Source organism: Peromyscus californicus, unplaced genomic scaffold (assembly GCF_007827085.1).
Source record: "Peromyscus californicus insignis strain IS unplaced genomic scaffold, ASM782708v3 Scaffold_18__1_contigs__length_77618521, whole genome shotgun sequence".
In the NCBI taxonomy this organism is placed as follows: Eukaryota; Metazoa; Chordata; class Mammalia; order Rodentia; family Cricetidae; genus Peromyscus; species Peromyscus californicus.
Window position 1 is genome coordinate 37,610,390 of NW_026294480.1, and position 23,922 is coordinate 37,634,311.

General features: G+C 47.5%; 1 protein-coding gene across 2 annotated transcripts in view; it reads right to left on the reverse strand.

Annotated features, from left to right (window-relative positions):
- The window catches only part of Zswim6 (zinc finger SWIM-type containing 6), a 184,772-nt gene extending 174,729 nt beyond the window's left edge, over positions 1–10,043 (reverse strand). Inside the window, exon 1 of one of the 2 annotated variants that reach the window (XM_052743252.1) lies at positions 9,179–10,043. In XM_052743252.1, coding sequence (XP_052599212.1) covers positions 9,179–9,941 — 763 coding nt within the window. In that variant the 5' untranslated portion in view covers positions 9,942–10,043. Of the gene's footprint in view, positions 1–4,402; positions 4,510–9,178 lie in introns of those variants that run through there. The other variant, XM_052743253.1, reaches the window with a different exon arrangement.
- Positions 10,044–23,922: the final 13,879 nt, after the last annotated feature.

Here is a 23,922-nt window from a genome sequence, read left to right on the forward strand (position 1 = left end):
AGGCAAGCAAAGCATGCATATACATAAAATTAAAGATGCAGCTTGCAACTGCCTGTAACTCTGGGTGCAGGAGATGAAGCCCTCTTCTGGCCTCTGTGGGCACTACATGCACATGTTACATATACACACAGGCAAGCAAAGCATGCATACACATAAAATTAAACAGAACTAAAAAAAAAAAAAAATTCTTTTAAAAGAGTGTTTACTGCTTTTGCTGAGGACCTGGATTCAGTTCCCCGAATCCATGTGGGAGCTCATGACCTGTAACTCCACTTCCAGGGAATCCAATGTTTTCTTCTGACCTCCAAAGGCTGCATGTATGAGGTTCCCATAAATGCAGGCAAAAGTCTTTATAAAAAAAGGAGTTTAAAACCTAATTCTGGCCAGGCAGTGGTGGCGCATGCCTTTAATCCCAACACTCGGGAGGCAGAGCCAGGCGGATCTCTGTGAGTTCGAGGCCAGCCTGGTCTACAGAGTGAGATCCAGGACAGACACCAAAACTACAGAGAGAAACAAACAAACAAAAAAAAACCCCACCAATTTTAAGGTTCATTTTTACACTATCTTCATAGGGATATTTCCCATATATCTTCTAATTGTAAAGGCCCAATATTAATTAACAATGAAAATACTTCAAGTAGACTGTTAAATAAGGCAAGAACAGGCAGTCAGTCACCTGAGTTTTAAAGGCATTAATTCATTTAATGAGCTTCCAATTTATCTGATCAACTTATTGGGTTTTAAGAGTTTAAATGTACTGAAAAGTTTTGCTGCATCCTACCAATTAACATCTGGGCACAACTGCACAGACTAAGTTACAAAATCATCTCATTCAAACAAAGTCAAGTGCTCTGACAGCATGAAGAAGTACCACAGTATTTTTAAAGGGCCTTTAAATGAGAAATGTAATTCCTTAAATATACTTGGAGAACATTGTACGTAGCACACACATGACTAACTCAATCTTCAAGCTATTCCTCTGTCAAAAATTCCACTTCTCATGGAAGTTGAGCAGTCACCCAATAGAGCCATCCTCCAAAGCTGAAGGAATAAAACATGTTTAAGGGCAGATGTCCCTTGGTGGTAGGCAGGAGGCAGTGGGTGTGGGGGAAGGAGGAGGGACTGGCTAAGACAGACATTAGTGTGCAAGCTGAAGTCATTATTTGACCTTCAGGTCACTGCGAAGACCACTCTAAACAGCAGCAAGTGCCTCTGAGCTTGAGGGTGATCCAGAATTAGGAGCAATGCAGCGGACCCTTCCCAGGCAGGCTGCTTGGGCTCAGAAAGCGCTTGTCCTTTTCTCTGACACATCCTGTCAGTTGCCCACCTTTAAACAACGATAGTGCCTACCTAGTCTTCTAAAGAAGCAAAAAATGAATAAGGAGAATGGGTATCTAGGACACTGCTAATGGCTTTATAAATTCAGATTTCACCAGAAATCCTATCAAGCTGATTCAACAAGGAACTGCCCCAAACCCTGAAAAAAGAAGTTCAGCACTTGACTGCATTGGGGAAAAAAAAAAAAAAAAAAAAGGTGTGGATGGGCATATCCTGAAGGGCTTCAAGTACACACTTTACTGATGAGGCGGCGGCTCTCTGACAAGAGCAGTGAGATATGTACACACGTTTTCCCGAGTACAGATACAACTATAAACGTGGTAGATTCACAGCAAACTTCTTTCTGCCGTGAATGTCTGCGCTCTGCATAAGCACTGTACACTCTTAGTAAATTCTTTATTCTGTGGGCATCCGCACAAGCTTCTCTATGCACAGCTGTAATAGTTTTCTACCGGAGCAGAGACAACTTCTCAGGACTTTTGTATCACAGCATTACAGTTCCAGCACCGACTGAAGTTTAGCCATAAAGAGCACCTGCTCTGCACGCTAGAGCCATCGCTGAACTGATCCTTAGAATTTAGCCTGAAACTAGAACACTGTCTGGAGACTCTCTCAACGGTCGTGTAACCTCACCAACATCCGTATCAGTTCACCTTCAAGAAATGCTTGCTGCTATTTCGGAGATCACCAAACATCTCAGCAAACCCAGAGAGCACAAGCTGTGGAAACCAAACAGTCGGTGTCTTTCTCTGCCACTTAACAACTCGCTCTGGACAATTTCTCAAAGTATCTGGGCCTCACCTTTTTATCAGAAAACTAAGGAAAACCATGCATGGTCACGATAACCCCATCACCTGAGAGGCTGAGGCAGGATGGCTTTGAGCTCCAGGCCAGCCCAGTGTATATACACTGTGAGTACCTGTCCAGCCTGAGATACAGAGTAAGACTCTGTTTTGAAAATACATAAATTAAATAAAATGAAAATCTAGAGTTGAAATTAATGGTATCTTCCCATCTCTAAAAGCCCCCCACAATGACAAAGACATTATAATGTGTTTCATTTCTAAAAATAGCTTTTTATATGGAGGAATGCATCTGCTCACAGCAGTCACTCAAATATTGAGATGGCAATGTTCAGGCCTGTCTCCTTTTCTACTGACTTGTGAGTATCTCCAAACTGTCACATTAGTGCTCCATACAAACAGACCAGGCATGGGACTACACACCTGTAATTCCAGCATCGGGAATTAGGCTTAGGCAGGACTGTCTTGAGATCAAGGCCACTACGTGCAATATTGTCGGAAGAAGGGGGGCGGGGGAGGGCCAGCATTTCAGAGACAGAAAACATCTACTAGAAAGACCTATTTTTACAGAAATGGAAGCCATGGACAAACATGCTCTCAGCAGTACACAGAACACTGAGTAAAAACGAAGACATACCTAGGTGTTTTCAACAAATCTAACAGACACTTTATTTTTTGATAATCTGGCTAGACTGAGAAATAGAAGTTTTTTTCATGAAACAAGATGATAGAATAGTTTTCTTCAAATTATCATTTGATATGAATTTCTCAGGAGTCATTCTGTTTACCTGAGAGAGGAACTCGAGTTTCCAAATATCTAGTAGTCTACACACATATACAGTCAAAAAATGAATTAAGCAAGGTAGACATAAATTAGGCTTTTTACTGAGTAAAATATTTCTTAATTTATACAATGATAATTTAAAAGGTAACAAAAAATGATTTTACACCCTTTATAAAAAAAAAAAATACTGGCCTGTCATTTGCTTTATTTCTAAGACATTCACATTTACCAATAATTTTACATCCTTTTCTAGGCTATGTGTCCTTTTTAACCTAACAGTTTTAGTCAGTAGCAGTTAAGAGTTTAATGACTCCCCTATGAGATTTCCTAAGACTAAATGAGTTTGTCTTATCACACGTATGTGTAAGGAGGTTTGAGGTACCAAATTCATCTTGATTCACTAAAGAAAATTTAGTCTAGCACAAAAACAGAAATAGCAGAGACCCAATCATGTAACTTTGAAAAGGGATTGCTTTCTTAAAAGCCATCCTCTTCTCTGAACAGAGTACTAGCAGAAATCACACATTCTTAACTAAACGCTGCTAAACATGAGTGTGAGGAGAAGAGAGATGCTGGCCTGCATTTTCCCTTATGAAACATGCAGAGCTGGGAGGGGAGACAGCCAGTAACTAGCAACGACGAAATGAGCATCTGAAAAATCAACAAGGACATACTTAAGAGAAGGAGAACTTCCAATGTTGGATTAATTGCAGTAATTCTCTTCCATTAAAGGCCATGGCTCACAGGCATCCTGATGTTTCCACAGAAAAGCACTAAGGTCTAGCATTTTCCCAAGGAATGAAATTTAACACAAAAGGGAGAAAAGAGACGGCCTTTTCGATCCAAGCGTGTACTCATAACACAACTATTCAGCAAGGAATTACAAGATCGGGCTGCAGATGTGGCTCTATGGTAGAACAACACGTGCCTAGCATCAAAGACGCTCAGTCCAGCCCCTAACAAGAAAAACTGCAAGACTGAAGCAAAAATAGAAATGATTGCTTAACACAGGTCTGCAATTCCAGCCCTCATTGTTGGTGAAGTATCTGTGCGCATGCACACACATGTCCATGTGGTATATATATCCTGTTCATGTGAATGCATGTACGTGTGTGCACCTGTGTATGGAGGCCAGAGGTCAACAGTATGTGCCTCAGTTACTTTTTTTTACTGGTCTATTACTGAATGTGGAACTCATCAATTCAGCTCGGCAGGATGTCTGATGAGCACCAGGGATCCACCTGTCTGTGCCTTCGCAATGCTGGGATTACAGATGCACGCTCTTTAGGAGGTACTTAGAGCATGTCCTCATGCTCCTTCAGCAGGCTCTTTACCCAGCCATCTCCTCCCCTTTGTTGAATCAGTATCTGAGCTGCAAAGTAAGTGTTGTACCCGCTGGACAGTAGACTTCCTCACTGGACCAATCCCAAATGTCATGGAATGAAGCATCACTAAACGCCACGCATTCCTAACCTACCAGGTGCCGAAGAGCAGAAAACAAGCATCTCAAGCCACACACAAAAAAACGTGGGAGTGCTTCCAAATTTTCTTCTTTTCTGCACTTAACTTTGCCATTAATCAAAAGGCAGACACGAAGCTGGGGGTGCGGCTCAGCAGTAGGCATTTGCCTCATGTGTCCCTGCATTTAATCCCCCTGAAAAGCAAAAACAAATTAGTATACGGTCCCATACAAAACTTCCCTATTGTTACACTTGAAAGCGGGTGCAATAAAACATACTCTAGCCAATCTGAGATACACCCAACTCTGAAAGTGAGTTCAGTCTCATCTTTATATACTCAGCCTTGGTCAATAAAGAAAATAAGAATACTCAAGGCCAATAAATTACCTGATTACAATTTTTATTCATTTTAATTGTAACATAGATTCCACTTGTACTTTACAGCCTTGACTCCCCCAGGGAAAAAAAAAGAAAAGAAAAAAGGAATACCTATAAATAAAGTTTAAGCAGTATTTTTCTCTCTCAAAACCAATGAAAGAAATGCTCAACTGCTTTTAAATTTTAACTCCTTCCTTCTCACTCAAAAGATTCTGCTGTGCTTAAATATGCCTTGCTTCCAAATTAATAATTTTAATCAAAATAAACTTAAAAAAAATCACTTAACCACGCACATTCATCCCAGTCCCTCAGAAAGATCATTCTCTCTCTCTCTCCCTCCCTCTCTCCCTCCTTCTCTCTCTCTCTCTCTCTCTCTCTCTCTCTCTCTCTCTCTCACACACACACACACACACACACAAACACATTAAAAAAAATTAATTGTAACTCAAAAGTAAATATTAACCATCTTTCATTCTGAAAATGTGTTACTTTAAGACAGAGAGAAATCCTCCAAAACCTTGCTGGTTCACTTAGCTCACTTCTCCACAGACACCCATGGTTTGCAGCTTCTTCCATGACCCAAACTGCCATACCTTTCTTTACACCAAAGACTTCTGTTGTTGTTTTAAACAGGAAGTGAAACATTCTGTATAAAATAAATTAAGTATTTGTTTTCATTGCGTTTTGTTTGTTTGTTTGTTTTTTGGTTTTTTTTTTTTTTTTTTTTTTTTTGGTTTTGAAACAAGATCTCAAGATGTAGCCCTGGCTGGCTTGGAACTCACTATACATAGAACAGGATAAACCCAAAACTCACAGAGATTCCCCCTGCCTTGAGTGCTGGGATTAATGGCATGTGCCATCACACTTGGCCTAAGTCATTTACTTTAAAGGGTCACTTTTCTTTGCTAAAATATATCAAGTTACTTGAGTTTTTTCATAGTTGCATAGTATTTCACTCAGTACTTCTTAACCAATTCCTATCTGACAGAAATTAAGACTGAGTCCAGCTTTTCACCACTGTAAACGACACGCAATGTGTATTCCTATACCAAACACCGCCATGCACCAGTATCATTATCATCTACAGGATACGTTCCCAGAAACGACACGAAAGACTGCACCACGCAGCGGGCTTGACAGCATGCTTCCCCACACAAGCTAACCAGCTGTGGGCACTGTCACTCCCTACTTATCGGTTTGGACGTCAGCAACGTGACGGAAGAAAACTGCATCTCAGCTGTACCCGTGTCTCTCTGTAGTAAAACAGATAGACAGTATGCTTATTACTCACTGGAGCTCTCTGCCTCTGAACTGTGACGCCTACATTTCCTACTGGGTCACTTTTCTTTCTTTTAAGGATTTTTGTACCTACTTTTGGTCAAACACACCATCAATATTTGCTCCAGTTAGAGGTTTTACTTGGTTTATGGTGTTTCCAGCCCAATGGAAATTTTTTTAGAATTTTTCCAATTAAATATATCTGACTTTACCTTTGATTTTAGGTCATGTACAAGAGGCTCAGACAAAAATCTAGGGGAAGTTGCTTGTGCAGTATCTCTGAAATCATTGCTTAACTGAGATCAAGACTACATACCAACAGACAGCTTCCTGGCACCCTAACCTAACAAAAGTAAGTAAACACATTCCTGTAAAACTTTCCCATAGCCACTGACAAGCTATTGCTAAATATAATTATTTATAATAATTAAATATCACTTATCAGTACCAAAGGTTTAGCGTATTCCTTAAAATCTACCCAGCAAGCTTCATTTCTGGGCAGCCCAATTCCCTACTGCTCCATCTCTGGACAAGCTTCCGTAACAACAAATGTAAGATAAAGTCCGGTATCTAGATTTCCCCCATTGTGACTAGCATTCACTAACATTTCCTGTATAAACCCGAGTCGTCAATAGCAGAAAACGGCTTATAGTGAGATCAACATGGTATTTTGTTCTTTGGGTTTTTTTTTTTTGGGGGGGGGGGGGCATTTCCTACAGAAAAAAAAAATCACAATTATAAGCTTCTTAAGTATACTGATTCAAACCACCACTTAATGCTAAATTAGATACTTAATCTAGCTGGCCTCCCCACTCCTCATCGAGGGTGGACAAAACCTGGTCCTAAGTTTCCTCGCTCACGGTGCCAGCTGCCATGCATTTAACTTAACAGCCCTTCCATCCCTAAGCTGACTGGCAACGGTAAGACAACTTGGATGTAAAAGAAACTGGCAGAACTCAGAGAAGAGGGGGGAAAAAAGTGTTTTCCACAATTTGTACAGCGTTTGTTTAGCACGTACGTAAGTATTTCCAAAGCGGGGGTCAAGTCTCCAAACCGTACCACTTCACATCGACCAGGGCCAATTCCATTCAAGTGGCCGCCTTCCCCTTTGGGGACTATTGAAAAAGTTACTATTTTCCTTTACAACTAACTGTTCACCCTGGCCTCTTCCACTGATGAAAGCCGGCAAAGCCCACGCTGTGTGTCTGTCTCCTAGAGAAGATTGCATCTTTTATTTATCGCCCCTTGGCTTTATTTTCACAGTGAATTCCTGGCTTAAATGCAATCAGCCAAGAAACCCTCCCGATGTGCTCTCCTGTCATTCCTCATTGCTTGCAAGCAGAGTCAAACACAGCAAGGGGAAGGGGGGGCGGGGGGCGGGGGGCACGACTCGACGTTGCCAGCCAAGCCATAAAAATTCGCAGACTCTAGTTACTTATACTCAGAAACCATAGATGTGCTTCAATCGGTTTCAAACCGGCAGGGGAAGAGGGGAGGGGGAAAAAAAGATGTAACTCGAAAGAATGTTAATTAGATGTTGAAGAAGGGAAGAAAGGGGGGAAAAGGATGGATGGCCTCAAAAACCAACCCCCCTCTAGACAGAAGGAAAGGATGCTGAGCCACACTGAGGGCTGTCTTTGGAAATAAATGACCATGCAGAAAATCACGTTTTCAGATTACATTAGAATTCAAATTAACCAAACAGGATTAAAACAAATCTCCTGTGTCAGGGCCACTACCCAGACCCCCATTCCACTCCCAAAGAGAAGGATAAAAGGACCGGACTACAGAGAAGAGAGCAAGTTAAAAAACGAGAGAGACAGAGACACACACAGTCTTTCAAATCTATCCATCCTCATTCATTTGGTTCGGGATTCATCCCTTCAATTTCAACCAGACCGAGGTGGGAGAGGGTTATAAAATATGCCTTCAGCGATCGGGAGAAAAAAAAAAGGGGGACAGGGGAGTTTCTCTGCAGCCTTGTTGACTTCAGTCCACTTCAAACATTCCCACAGCTATGACTGGAAAAGATGTCTAAACAGGAGAAAAAGAAAAAGCACTGTGGAGGAAGAGGGATTTGAGAAAACTCTCCAGGTCTGTCAGAGAAAGAAGGGCTGTGCAGCTTTAAATCACAAGTCCTTCTCTCGCCTTTGTCAAATATCTTCTACTTTACAAGCCCTGAAAAGAAATAAAGAGGCTCTTTTGTTTGCTTTCCCCTTTTCGGAGGGTGACAGAAAATTGAAAGGGGCACAAATAAACCTGAAAGGCGAACAAAGTGCCGGGTGGTGCGGGGCGGGCAGCGGCGCAGGGGCCGCCCGGGGGGCCCCTCGGTGCGGACGCCGGCCGCGGGTCAGGGCGTCGGGGCGGTGCTGCCCAGCTCCCTCCGCACCGCGCCCCGACCCCGGGCGCAGGCCGAAGTCGGGGGGCGGGCGGCGGGGCGCCTCGCGGGACGGAGAAGCACGAGCGGCGCCCCTCAGCGGCCCGGCCTGCCGTCGCTCCCGGGCGCGGGGGGGTGGGGGGTGGGGGCTGCTCGGGCGCCGCCGCGGAGCTCGTCTCGGGTACCTTAGGGAACCGGGGGACTCGGGGCCGGCCGGCCGTCGGAGCCCCGAGCGGAGCGGTGGCCGGGGCGGTGTTGGAGGGATGCGCCCCCCCACACACACACACACTCCTTTCCCTGGACCGCGGGGCGCGGAGCGGCGCCAGAAGAAAGGACGCGAGCGAGCCGGGCAGCGCCGTGCGAGCGCCCCGGCCGGCATTGTCTGCGGCCGGCGCCCCCTCCCCCGCGCCGCACGCCCCAGCCCGAGCCCCGCGGCCGCCCGCGCCTTTGTCCACGCCCGCCCCGCACACCGGCGCGCAGCCTGCGGGACAGACGAAGGGGACGCCGACACCCACCGCCCCGCCGCCGAGGGGCGCGTCCTGCTGATTCATTTCCCACTCGCGCTAGCCCGTCCGGGGAGACGGGGGCGGGGACCAGCGGGAGGAAATGGGCGCTCCGCTCCGGGGACCGTCCGAGCGGCCCGCTCGCTGCACCGTGCGCCCGACCCGGAGCGGTCAGGAGAGCGGAGGGAGGGGGGGGCCTTTCCCCCAACCCCCCCCCCGAGGGACAGAAGGACAGAGCGGCGGCCCCCGTGACTCACCGACTTGCAGGACGTTGTCTACGCAGCCACTCTCCAGCAGCGCGATACCCCGGCGGAAGGGCAGCCGCGTCTCGTCGCCGCCGTCCGCAGCGCTGGCCGCCCCCACCGACGGGGTCCCGGTGCCCGCGGCGGCGGCGGCGGCGGCGGCGGCGGCTGAGGTGGCAGCCGGCGAGGATGAGGAGCCGCCGCCGCCGCCGCCGCCCGCGCCGCCGGGGCCACCGCTGTCGTCGCCGGGGCCGCCCGCGGAGCCGCCGCCGGTGTTGAAGGACGAGTACATGCAGATCTCCCGCTCACTGCGGGGAAAGGACCAGTAGACGATGCGGCGCTGCACCGGCTCCGGGATGCGCTCGAAGCGCTCCTCCACGCGCTGGAACGGCCACTTCTCCGCCACCCTGCGCGCTGCGATGTCCAGCAGGGACTCGGGGCTCTGGGTCTTGCCCGGCGGCAGCAGCCCCAGCGCCGCGCCGCCCCCGCACGCCGCCGCCGCCGCCGCACCGCCCGCCCGCGGGCCGGGCCGACAGGCAGAGCTGTAGCCGCCACCCGCTCCGCCGCCGCCGCCGCCGCCGCCGCCGCCGCTGCTGCCCCCGCCGCCGCCGCCGCCGCCGCCGCCCGGCCGGCAGCAGAGCCGTTTCGCGGGAGGAGGCTGCTGTCCGCGCTCCGCCATGACCGCGCCGCTTCTAACCCGACAGCGGAAGTGCCGGGACCCTATAAACGGCACAAGGAAGCGCGACACGCACACGCCGTGGCGACGCCACGCTGCCATCTAGGGCCCGCCGCTCCTTGTAGGGGCACGGGAGGTGTGGCCTGTGCCGTGACGTCGTCGCCGAGGCGGCGCGCCGATAGGGAGAACCTAGGGGAGGGGGCGGGGCCTATGCAAATCACTGGGCTGAAACATAAATAGAGCGCTCCGTGGACACGGGGGGTGGCGGGGGCGCTCGGGTTGGGTGCCGGGTGGGCTGTGAGAATGTCAGGCTGCTGTGACGCGGGGGGCGGGGCCCAGGCGGGGTTCCCGCGGGAGGGGGCGGGCCGCCGGCCAAGGGGGAGGGTGGGTAGGTCTCGGCGCGCCCCCCCCCCCCTTGTCTACTCAACTTAGCCCTCCAGCGCCCTGTCTCCTTTTGATGTCCGCCAAGTGAAGACGCGCCTCGTGGGTCGCCGCGGGGCGGGTGGGGGGTGGGGAGGGGTCCGGACTAAATGGAGGGCGGGCCGACGGCTCGATGCCCCACCCCAACCCCCGTCCGCCGGCCCCGCGGGGAAAAGCCTCTGGGCGGAGGAGGCGCTTTCAAAACAAAGAAATGCTGCGTGAAGCCCCGGGGACGCGGCCGAGAGGAAGGCGGGGGAGGCACGGCCCAGGGCCGCCTTTGCTTTCCCTTCCAGCCCGGCGGAGCGAACTTCCCCCACCTTCGGCCAAGGCTGCGGCGCCGGGGAAGGGGAGGAGGAGGAGGAGGAGGAGGAGGGCCGAGCTCAGCCACTGTTTTCCACTTCACTTTTCGCCGACCCAGGTGGGGAAGGGGCGCGGCGGACCCCGCGGAGCGGCAGCTCGCCCAGCCCTGAGCCCCGGGTTCGCTCCGGCCCGGTGACGGGCGGGGGAGCCGAGCCGACCGAGTGCCGGGACGCGCAGAGCGCTCCGAAGCTGCCCCGCAGCCGCTTGGACGCGCGTCCCGAGCCGGCCGCGCCGCGCCGCGCCGCCCCGCCCCGCCTTCGCACTCCCTCCAGCCCTTCGGGCCAAGAAGCCGGCTCGCCCGGGTGCAGCCCGGAGCAACCAACCGCCCTCTGCGGCGACCTGGTGCAGCCCCAGGGGTCGGGCCGCTCCAGTGAGAGCGCACACACACCACCGGCAAGTGGATCGCGCAAACTCTCGGTCGCGAGACGGTTGCTCGCTCACGGCCGCCCGGTGGCTGACAGCGGCCGCGGACGCTCTCGAGTCTGCGGCTGGGCTGGGACCTGGAGTCCTGGCGCTCGGGACACGCGCCGCGCTCCCTGCAAGCACTGGCGGCGCCCGACCGGCTGGTCCTCCCGCAGCGGGCCAGCAGGGCGAGCGAGCAGCGCTGGGCGCCGGTGCCCGGGCGCCAGCGGAGGCGGTGAAGCGAGTCCCCGTCTGAACCGGGAGCCCTGCGGACATTGTTCTTCGCACTCTGCAGAGCTTGGTTAGATCTCAGCCAAGCCGCAGGCTTAATGACCGCGGTAGACACCCTGACTTCTTGCTCCACCTTCTGTTTTTACTGTAAACAGTGTTAAGAGATACTGTCCTATTGTTGGAGATAAGCCCTAGCTCCTCTGACACTTATATTGGCTACTCCCCCACTGCCTGCCTGGTCTGAATTTAAAGCGACTAAGCGCGTCGGCGTAAAGAAAATTGCCCACTCAAAGCGAAGGCCGCCCGAGACATTGGACGTGATCCATGTCGGGCATCAGGAGCCCCAGGCTAGAGGTCCCTGGAGACAGGACGCTGGCAGACTTTCCATAGCTGCTTGTTAGGAAAATTTTGGTGACATGTTTTTGTATATCCGTCCAGTATTTTTTAGGCACCTCCTCGGTGCCTAGGAAAAAAGCTGGACAGAAAACTGGGAGATCTTTATGGGTAAGTGGAAGAGGAAGTCACTTTCCTTCGGTTGTTTAAAATCTAGATCTCGTGATTTTTTAAGAGACTTTAAAACTTAGGCTGTTGGCGCAGAAAGTAGGGTGAGCTCTATCTAGTCTGTCCTCAAAAAGTCATGACAGGGCTTGTGCAGTATAGATCGCCAACATTTTCACACGTGTACACAGACCGCTGAATTGGAAAGTTAAAGATGACAAAACGGGTGCCCTCAGACAGAATAAATGACTCATTCCGGGTCAGATGTGGTGTTCGTGAAATGGATTAATTTCCACTACAGGAAAATAACACACCTTTGGAGGGGAAGAGCATAGAAAGAATTCGATACTGTAATGAACTAAAGAGACTGGATCTAAGGCATGGACCTTCCCTGGAGGGATCCCATCATTTTGTGATTAGTTTTTCCTGGGGATGGAAACAAGGCCCCTGGAGCCTGAGTGCTCTAGGGCTGAACTAGCCCTGGGGCAATCCAAGCTTCATTTCCTAATTCAAAGAAAAGCTCGGCCCATTGGCCCAGTCTAACCCAACTTGAGCTCCCTGGGGCCTTGGGTACTCTGCCCCCTTCCTTTTGAACGGGTCCCCTCATTCTTGGGTTTCTCTGGCACCCTACTATGTCTTCAGGCCTCATTTTTTTTTTGTTTCTCTTCCTCAAACTTTAATGTACCCCATCCTATACCTGTTACGATCGTCTTTTGAAGACACCAACCAAAACCTCAGCTCATCTCCATGTCCAGCTCACTGCAGTCATCGCCAGAGTGCCCATTTCAAACTCAAAAGTACTACGTATCCCCGGAGTCTAGGTTCTCCGGTATTCGTTCTCTCTCTCTCTCTCTCTCTCTCTCTCTCTCTCTCTCTCTCTCTCTCTCTCTCTCTCTCTCTCTCTCTCTCTCTCCTCTCTCTCTCCTCTCCCCTCCCCTCCCCTCCTCTCTCTCCTCTCCTCTCCTCTCCTCCTCTCTCTTTCTCTCTCTCTCTCTCTCTCTCTCTCTCTCTCTCTCTCTCTCTCTCTCTCTCTCTCCTCTCTCTCTCCTCTCCTCTCTCTCTCTCTCAACCTATAAAAAAGGCCCCCAAGCTGTGGTCCTTTTTGACAGCCTCTTTCCTGCTTCTCCCCCAGTTTCACTTACAGTATTGACTATCCCAGCCCTTCTCGCTGCTCACAAGTCAATTTTTCTTCCTCTTCCCTAGCAAGAGCCTTGTTTGCTGGCTTGGCATGTCTGTGGAGCCCTTGCTCCTTCAAGTCCTCCCCCACCCAGCTGCCCTGCTTCTCAAAGTACATTTCTGTTGGTGTCACCCTCGTGCTCAAGTCCCTTTCGATGGCTCTATGCTGCCTACTGGAAAAAGTCCAAAGTCTGATCTGTCTTGACCAAACCCAACTTTCCAGCCTTGTCTTCTACTAAAACCCAAAAGAAATGTTTCCCAGTTCCCCAACAAGAATGCTGTTATGTCCCAACAGGACTTGCCTGCCCCACACATTTGCTCAAGACATTCCTGAGGCCTGAAACCTCTCTCTTCTCTTGGAATTCGTTAAATTCCTATCCTTCCTTCAAGGACTTGCTTAAATGCCATTTCCTCTGGAAAAACCCACCTTGGTGCGTGACCTCCCTCTGAGAGCCTTAGTACTTTGAATCTGTCTTGTGACATACCATCATGCCAAGCGTCACACTTCCCAACTATTGTCTTCTTTTCCTTGCCAGGTTAGACATTCTGTGAGGGGTTAGGATTATGTCCCCTTTTCTGGAGCCTCTGATTCCCCCCGCTGTTGCCACACACACACACACACACACACACACACACACACACACACACACACACACACACTGTACCAAGGCTTCTGCCCATAGTTAGCTACGCCCATGAGCCCAGTGAAGGCATGCCATCTTTGACTGGTGTTTGTGCTGCTTCTCAATTTTGAGGATCTATGGTTATTTTCCTGCTGTTTGTATAAATCATTTTAAATTATAATTTCCCTTTCCTACCAGGCCTCTACCCCAGGGACCAAATCAGGTCCATCTTCAGTGTTTACTATCAGGCAGTGGTAGGGAACCAGAGTGGGGAAAGGCGACAGCTTCCCATATGCCGTGACTCATCACACCACGCAGCCGGTGTGGTCAGGAGCTAGGTTCCCCAGTCAGCTTTGTAAGTAGTTCTCCCAGTAGCTAAACTGATGAACTCAAGGAAGAAAGAAACCCCCACCCATCCCTAGTCACCACAACCAACACCATGGGATTGGATGGATGGATGGATGGATGGATGGATGGATGGATGGATGGATAGCAGACAGGCAGGAAGAAACAGGACTGTAAGGAAGGAGAGTCTAGCCTACGGTCTATCATGGCTCCTCTTACTTCTTTAAATTAAAAAAAAAATGCCTGTATATCACACAGGAAGCAGAGGCAGAAGGATGAGGTATGCAAGGCCAGCTTGGGCTATTCAGCATGAATTTCAAAAAAATGAAAACTGAAATTTTGTAATTGAATTCAGTATCAGTTTATCAAATTCCCAAAGCACTAATTTTTGCTGCAGCCCATAATGCACCCACCTTTGGACGGGGAATCAGAAGTTAACATGTGACAAGCTCCCCACATGACTTTCGAAAGTTACCCTTTGGTAGTAAGAACTTCACACAGTCCCAGTACTTAGGCCTGCAGGAAAAGAAAACCACATTGCCTCATCATTATTACTAGTCATCTCAGCTAATTAGGACAATAATTTGCCATTAGTAGGAAGATTCTAAGACATGGAAATTGGATTAGATTTAAGGAACTTCAAGTCATTTGAAGACAGACAAAACTATGCTCATTTCCATGCTATTTTTCATACTGGGATATAATTTTTTATATTAACCAAAGCCAATAACGTTCCATGGAATATAATTCAATTGTTTAGAAGGGAATATAAGCCTCAAATAGCATAGTTAACCTCTGAACCAAGCATTAATCTCCCCTCCAAAGGAATAACAGATAATTCCATGTTGTGTGGATAAGAGGGATGGAGAACGGGGTCTTAGAGATGACACTTCATCAATTAAAAAGTGCCTGTAACAAGGAGAAATGCCCAAAGAGTCTTCTGTCCGGGCCAGTCATTACTACCAAAGAAACTCTTGGGCAATAGAAGAAGTGGGAATGGAGTGATGGAGAACCAGCCAGTTTATAACAATTGTTCCATCTTCAAAGAGGGGGAAAGTTTGGAAATTATTCTCTCTGTTAAATCTTAAGGAATCAAGCCACTAATGTCTTACTAGGTTTTTGAGAGTGATTACAGACACAGTGCTGGAATCTTTACGGGTAACCCCAGCAACTTTAGGTTAAGAATCAAAATAAGGAAAATGAGGCACAGAGAACTTTGTCAAAGATTATTTGGTCCAATCAAACTGACATTCAAATTTGAGTCCATCATCAGAACTCTTTCCATTATCCGGTATTTCTCAAACTTGCCAGTTCATAAGAATCACTTAGGCCAGTTCATAAGAATCACTTAGGCCAGGCAGTGGTGGTGCACACCTTTAATCCCAGCACTCAGGAGGCAGAGATAGGCAGATCTCTGAGAGTGAGGCCAACCTGGTCTACAGAGTGAGTTCCAGGACAGCCAGGGCTACACAGAGAAACTATGTCTTAAAAACCTTGAGAGAGAGGGGTGGGGAGAGAAAGGAGGAGAAATACAGACTTCTCTCAGCCCTCCTCTAGAGCTCCATATTCAGCATAGGTGGGGTAAGGCTTAGAATTGATCTTTTTAGCCCATGCCATGAATTCTTCAGAATAGGAAAAATCTGGAAGCATACACCATATCATCTTGTCATTCACTAAACCCATGCCATTGCATCCCTTAAGGTGGACCCTTCTTAAATCTGTCATGAGAACAGCATTCAACTGCTGATCAATCATTTTCTATCCTAAGAAAGTGTGTTCTGTTAGAACGGGAAACTTTGATAACAGTCTGGAATTCTGAGAAATACATCATGTCCGTTCAACATATACCAAAGACTCAGGTCAGCAATTTGCTTACAAGTTTATTTCCTCTTTTGAAATTTTCACAGTAAACTCAATCAAATCTTCCAGAGGTATTACATTTGCTTTCTTTAGTGAGTAATCTACTCTGATTGTTAAGTTGAAAACATAAAGGCTGGGTGGTGGTGGCGCCTGCCTTTAATCCCAGCACTCGGGAGGCAGAGCCAGGCGGATCCCTGTGAGTTTGAGGCCAGCCTAGTCTATAGAGCGAGTTCCAGGATAGGCTCCAAAAGCTACACAGAGAAAACCTGTCTTAAAAAAATAAAATAAAATAAAAAAATAAAAATAAAAGGTTAAAATGTCTAAACCAAACTTTAAAATGGATTCATTAAGGGCATGTTATCAGCTACAATATGTTTTAGTATTTAGGAAGTCACCTCCTGGCAGGAATAGCATCACGACAATTCAGACATGAAAAGTGTCACCTCCGATAACTGTTCAAACCCAGAATTAGTTAACTTATAAAAATGAAGCTTCAGAAAAACCTGATTGGAACTCTTTCCATATGAATCTGCCCTCGCTGGTACCTCCACAGATTATGCGAAAGCTTCAGGAGAGCCACTGTGAGCAGACACTTCCCAAAGTGTAAGATCTGATTTAGCTCTGTAACTCTTAGGATGCTCAACTCCACAAAAATCTTTCTAAACGACACACTCCCTTGACTTCGTAAGTCTAACTGTATAGCCGGGCGGTGGTGGTGCGCGCCTTTAATCCTAGTACTTGGGAGGCAGAGGCAGGCGGATCTTTGTGAGTTCGAGGCCAGCCTGGTCTACAGAGCAGATCCGGGAAAGGCGCAAAGCTACACAGAGAAACCCTGTCTCGAAAAACCCAAAAAAAGTCCTAACTGTAAGGACTTATAAACGCAATAAAACTGTTTAAGCTCTAGTAAGGTATTTTTGCTTCCATTCTTCCCTTTATGTATATGAGTGTGTTGTGTAACCAAACTTTTCTTGAGACACACACAGTCTACTCATTCCAAATAAGGAGCCCACTACAAACCAAAGTACAGATACCACCAAAGTTCAACTTGAAACAATAAGTTTTATTGAGGTTACTTACAGGAATATAGATGAGGGGTTACTTACAGGAGCAGAAATGATTCACAGACAGCTGTATCACCAAAGCTCACCCCAGCACAGGTGACAGCTCACAAACCTGGGAACCTGAAGCATACTGCACAGCCTGCAGGCAGTTCAACAGGTTGAAAAGTGTCCTTTGCTAATGACTCTGTTATTCTAAACCTCTTCCAGGCAATTCAGCTGGTTTCTGCCTGGGGTCTTGTCTCAGAGTCTTCTTTGCAGCTTGCCTTGTCTGAGTCTTCACCAAAGCTTGTGAGGCTCAGCTTTTATTGTTTACTCTGGAAGGGAGGGGCCTAGTGAATCTGGTCAGTTTCAGGGACTCCCTGAAGCTACGTTAACTTGTTTACTTTATGGTGTAAAGAGCTTCCTCACAGGATGGAATGTTTCAATCTCAGAGGAAACTGTTAAACAACTGTGTTTTGCCTGCATGTATGTTTGCACATCGCTTGCATGCCTAGTGTCCAAGGAGGTTGGAAGACTGTTGGATCCTCCAGAACTGGAGTTGTAGACACTTAGCTGCCATGTGGATGCTGGGACCTGAGCCTGGGTCATTTGCAAGATTAGCAAGTACTCTACCACTGAGTACCACAAGTACTCTTTAACCCCCAAATTTATGTCCTTTTTTTCTAGTATTATTTTTGACTCTGCCTTTACAGTGGTGCTGTTCCTATTACCTTAAATTATTTACCTATACCTACTCATAACAACCCTTCTCTTCCTGAATCATTGTTCCCACTCTGATGTGGTCTTAGAAAGCACAAGGCCTGCATGATAGAATTCAGTATAAAATAAAAATCAAGTTCCCTTGGTCGCATTTTTGACTTCTTAAAAGATTTTCTGGATTTCAGTTTGTTCCCAGATAGAAGGGAGGTTATTGAATGGCCAAACCATGGCTTCTGAGGAGTTAATATATGAAAATCATGATGACTGAGGTGCCTACTGAATTGCCATGCATAAAATAATGTACAATGAACATGATTTAGTTTTAATGTATTTCACGAGACTATATACTGGAATTCAATGGTTCTCTTCTGGGATCTATAGCAATGTTCTGACAGGTTTTAGGTGGCCCAGAAGCTGCCATTGCCAGATTGCACACAGGAACAGTTTGCTATGCATTGCTGTGACAGCCTGAGCTCCTCAGAGTGTGCCCCATGCTGGAGACCAAATCCCTCATGATCCCACTCTGCACGCTGCCCAGCTGTGCCTCAGGAATGACCTAGCTTTGCCCACCTCTCCAACTGGCCTTTCCCCAAGTTCGTTCCCTGGGCCTCTGCCAAGGTAGGCTGCTCAGGCCTGCTTTCAGTTCCTTGAACACTCATTTCCTCCAGGGGGCCCTTTGCCCAAAAGTTCCCACTGCCTGGATGTTCTCCTTTCCTGGGCCCCGAAGCCATGGCTTATTTTGCTTGCCTCAGCTTAATCATACTTCCGGAGGATAGCCTGGCCGCTCTGCTAGGTCAGTTCTGCCTATTACACACTCCAGTAGTTACATGTACCGGGAGTCCTTACCAGAGTTACAATTTTTTATTTAGTCATATATAGGGCAGGTTATGTGTGGGGGGGGGGGGAAATAGTAGCTGCTCGATAACTATTTGCAAACCCTGAAGAAGGGAGCAAGCAGAGGCACTTGAGCCAAGCTAACCTTTTCTCATTGCAGTTAGCGTGAAGGTGTGTGCCAGGAGAGCAGTTTCCAAGGGCTTACAGGCACTCATTTGCTGCCAAGACTCATGGGTCGTTCTTTTCTTCCCCTTTCAAGAAAAGAATAAAACCTACTCGATGAACGTTCAGCAGCATGGTGGGAAGCCATTACTGCTACGTTCTGGAAATCATCACATCATCTCCAAGCAAAGAAATAAGAAGACAATCTTCCCAAACAAATGTCAGAAACTTTACCACACTGTCAGACATGCTGCTTGTAGCATTCATTGTCTTTTGTTAATTTTTTTTTTTTTTCTGGCTTTCGTCTCAAATGTCTCTCAAGTTTGGGCAATTTTAAGTCTTGTTACCATAGAGATAGGAAACAATTTATGAATTTGGGAAAGGGGAGCTAGCCACTCTGTCAGGGTTCTAGATCCTGCCACTGTCGATTTTGAGAGAGTGACTTGGAGGCAATGCTTCCTTGTCAACAAATATTTCTGCACCTACTATGTGCTGGGCATTTTTCTGGCCAGGGCTCCAAACTGTTCTCTTATGATCACCGTACTCAGCTGGGCAGCAATGGTGCCACCTTTAATGCCAGCACTCGGGAGGCAGAGGCAGGCGGATCTCTGTGAGTTTGAGTCCAGCCTGATCTACAAAGCAAGTTTCAGGACAGTCAGGGCTAGAAACAGAAAAACCCTATCTCAAAAAAAAAAAAAAAAAAAAAAAAAAAGATTGTCATACTCTCCCAGATGCTGGCTCTGGCTCTCAGTTTTACCCTCAAGTAATGTGCAAACAGCTGCCCGTAGACTGTGAGCACCTAATGAAAACCTTTCCCGTCTCCATCTAGACACGGCCCTAGCCCTTCACATAGCTCATGAGTCCCTCTTGTCTTCCCGGGAACTTGGATTATAAAGGAAGGAACTACACTACATACGTTTTCAAGTTACTTTTTTTTTCTGGGTCTATTTTATAGGTAGATAAAATGTCTCAACCTCCAGGACAAAGAAACGGACATCTGACGTTAAGCCTTTTGGTGATAGCTGTTGTTTTATAACTTTACAAATAGTTGGTTTCTCATATCCATTGTAGACTTGAGCAGGGTATTGAAAATTTTGAAAAATCTAGAAAAGAAAACCCTTCCCCTCTTAATAGGAAAATATCCACAATTCTACACCATTGTATAATGACGTAGTTTCTTTCTGGGCTTGAACCTATACCTTGTTGCATGCAGGTAGCAGTGTGAGACATTGTCTTTACTATGTTATAATATATAATAGTAAAAGATTATAGTAGTAAAATATCTTATGTTTCCAGAAAGTTCAAACGTTCTCTGAAAAACAGATACTAAAAATTCTAAAACTAACTACTAGTGAGTTTCTGCATGGAAATTTAGCCTGTCAGTCTCTGCCTCTGCATGTAAAGAGATCCCTCTGTGGGGCACCCACCTAATGAATTATTCTTCATCACAAACCCTCTCTCTCTACCCCAAACACTTTCTCTTGCCTGTAATTCTGACCTTAAGAATACCCCCCAAAGGGGATGGTTCAGTGGTTAAGAGCACTTAACTGCTCTTACAGACCACCCATGTTCAGTTCCCAGCACCCACAGGCACCTAACAACTTCCTATATTCCAGTTCCATGGGATCTGATGTATCTGATACCCTCAGATACACATAAAATAAATAAATGAATATTTTTAAAAAGAATGCCCACAAGAGACCCCTACCTAAAAAAAAAAAGTGTATTTGAGCAGAGCCAAATTCTCAGATTAAAAGATATTTCCTAATTTACAACCTACCCACTAGAGATTTGATTCTCTTCACTTTTGTAAATCCCCATTGAAAAATATCAATATCCCTCGAAGGGCTTAGACTGGAAGTCATTATCAGTTTATACTCCCAAGGGATTCCTTAAACTGACACAGTGCCAACCCTCCATGGAAAACTAGCATCAGGGCAGGCACTGGAGGGTGGTACTGATGGCGAGAAGATGACAATAAAAGCTGATCCCACCGTGGATTTCACACTCTTCAATTCCCTGGTGCCCCTTGAAGGTTTCCCCGCCCCAACATGCTCATTCTCTCTCCCTCCCTCCCTCCCCCCTCTCTCTCTCCTCTCCAGCTCTGTTCTGTGCACTTTAGATCTCTATGTGTAAAATGTCTGCATTTGTATACTCAGGTCTGTCTTTGTTGGGATTCTAATGTGTAGCACTGGTAATCATGGAAAAATTAATTGGTTATGTGTTGGGTGGTTTAGGCATTCTCGTCTTCATTAGCAACTAAGAGATGAACAATGCATTTCTCAACCAGGGTTTGAAATATGCTCTCCATGTGGCTGGACAAACTGGAGTGACCATTTAAGGGGGCGTTGGGAAGGTATCATAGAGACACAGCTATTACGTCATTTGAGGGAACCTGTGCTTGCTTATGAGCTGTCTGTGCATGTCTCTGGCAGGTTCCCTTTCTTATTCTCTTTTCGACACTCCACCCAGCTGGGGCTGGCTCTGCCTTTAAATCCCTCAGTCACCACCACGCCACACAGAGCTGGGTGGCCCAGCAGGGGCTATGGCACCCTGAGAGGAGCTGCCCCAGTATCCCTGCAGGGGAGGCCACCAGTCAACTGCACACCATCAGGGTTCAGGAGGGTCAAGCTGGGAAGCAATAGCTCTGTAGCTAGAAGGCTGGGAGAGGTGCCACTGGGGATGCACCAGGAGTCCTGCCACCCTCAGAAAATGAACCCCTTGCCTTGAGCTTAAGGACACATTAGCATCAGGGACAGAGCATGACCAGTGCATCAGAACCTTACAAGAACTCTTTCCCCCTGAAAACACCCTGGTGGGTGTGGAGGTTTGGTCAGCGTGGGAACAGGTCAGACACAAACCACTGACTCCTCCGGCCACACAAAGTGCTCTGTGGGTAGCACTCACCTTGTTTGCCCTTGTTTAGCTTTGTCAGGGGTTTCCTCTTAACATTTGTCAATGACCATTGTCAGGTGTTGCTAGGGTTGCAGGAGAAAGGTTTCAGTTGATTGGCCAAGCAACTGTATACCTTAGCCAATCCGAATGCTGTGCCCAGTCGGTGGGGGAGGGGGAGCTTAACAAGATAGAACAATATCAGCACAGGCAGACGCGTTCCGTGTACTAATAAGGCGTCTGGAATTATAGTGTGCAGGAATACTATGCCCTGCACAGCTCCAGCCCTGGCCTAGGAGCTGCTCAAAATGTTACAGTGTGAGTTAAAAGTCATTCCCACTGATTGGAGGCTATCAAGATTTCCAAAAGAGGGGAGTAGCTATTGTGAGGAGGAAGTAAAACTCCTTGCTCATTGTGTTTTACAGCCTTCCTTAGTAAAACTGCTGAATTGTAATTTGAAATATTCCACCCTTTCAAATAAATTAAGCGCAGCGCTTAAAAACAGGAAACGAGAGAGGCACACTTGTATTGTCAACTAAACATTCGCAGGCCTTGCACCACAGAGTCAAACTGAAAAATCACACAAGTCTTACGAATTCATTTAAGAACGGTGACGGGGGTCACCACCAAAGGAACCATTGTGCCTCTGACAGTGTGTTGAAACCTGCGTGGTAATTATGAAATTAATGGAAGACAAATAATCAGCTTGAAAGAAAATTTGGATGCGGCCTTATTTTAGATAGTGGAAGATTCAGACAGACAGGCTGGAACGAAGAAAGGAAGTAAGAGAGCCCTTGACCATGGCGATGGCTGAGCCTTCCTTCGCAAAGGCTCTCATAACAGATGTTCCCACTGAACTCAGGTTCCGTGTCAGAACCAGAGCTATCTCGACTACAAAATACGTCAAGCCTCTTCGCATACAGATTTCTCATTCAATTATCAATAGAATCACCAAGCTGGAGCATTTTCATTGCCACTTTTTATTCAGTCATGAGAAGAAAAGTTGAAGTGTTCCTTGCCAAGCTTCTCACTTGGCTGTCAGACCCATGCCTCGGAATGTTGGAGCCACCACTCAAGAACAGCTTCGGGAAGGAGGGAAGGAGGACGTGAAGGGGGAGCGCACCAGAGTTTGCTGTCTGTCGTGGTCCCATACTGTTATCCACTGCCCTGACCAGCTCAGTCTCTTCTGCTCCCAGCAGGCCCCATAGCCCAGCTGACAGGCTCGAGCTTCGCTTCAGGCAGAAAGGGTTTCTCAGAGTTCTGCACTATTGCTTGAGATACATTTAGGAGCAGCTCTAAATGACAGGAAGGAATAAAAGAGTCCAGGGCTAGGCAGTTCCCCCACGCCCCTTCTGCTAGAGAAAGAGTGTCCACAGGCAGAAGGTAACTTTGGAGGCAGCAGAACTGTCCGAAGAGATAAACGACAGCAAAGCTGTGGTGCCCACTTGACGCCTACGCTGTAGGTGGTACACATCTTGATTGGGCTTTACTGGTATCCCCCGGTGCCTTAACAGAAGCATTATTAAGCACTATTACCATTCTGAAGGGGAAGAAATGGTGTTTTGTCATTCTTTGGTTGAGTGTGATGTTAAATATGCAGATCTATTTGCCATTGACCACACGGTGGTTTGAGTGATCGATGGCCTTCCATAGTCTCGGGCATTTGAAGACTGGGTCCCCCAGTGTGTGGCACTGTTTGGGTAGGATTAGGAGGGGTGGCCTTGCTGGAGAAAGCACGTCACTTTGGGAGCTTTGAGGTTTCCAGGGCCATATGCCGTTCCCAGTTCCCTCTCTCTGCTCGTTCCTTCCAACTTGAGGTGTGAGCTCTCAGCTGTTCTAACCAACCTGTCTGCCTGCTGCCATGTTCACTGCTGTGATGGTGATGGACTCTCACCCCTCAAGAACTGTCAGCCCAAATAAACTCGCCCTTAGAGGCCTTGATCTTGGTATTTGATCACACAACAATAGAAAAGTCACTAATACTGGCCATGACTTAGGGAGTAACACGTCCTTCTGGAGCGGAAAGCATTATTTGTTCTGTGGCCATGTGATCAGTTCCATTGATCTGCCATATGTGATTGCTTCCATTGTGTTTGTCTATTAATTACTTAGAACCGTTATCTTCATTTCAGAAGTCGTGGTGTCTCGTTCGATACTTATTTTTGTTTTATTCTACTTAAGTTTGGTTGTTTTTGAGACAGGATCTCATGAAGCCCAGGTTGGTCTTAATGTAGCCAAGGATGACTTTGAACTTCAGATTCTCCTGCCTCCATTTTCCAAATGCTGGGATTAAGAACGTGTGCCATCAGCCAGGCAGTGGTGGCACATGCCTTTAATCCCAGCACTCGGGAGGTAGAGGCAGGCAGATCTCTGTGAGTTTGAGGCCAGCCTGGTCTACAGAGCCAGATCTAGGACAGGCACCAAAAAAAAAAAAAAAAAAAAAAAAGAATGTGTGCCATCACGCCAGACTCCTGTATGGTATTTCTAACACGGAATCATCCTGACCTACCTTTTCTCGCC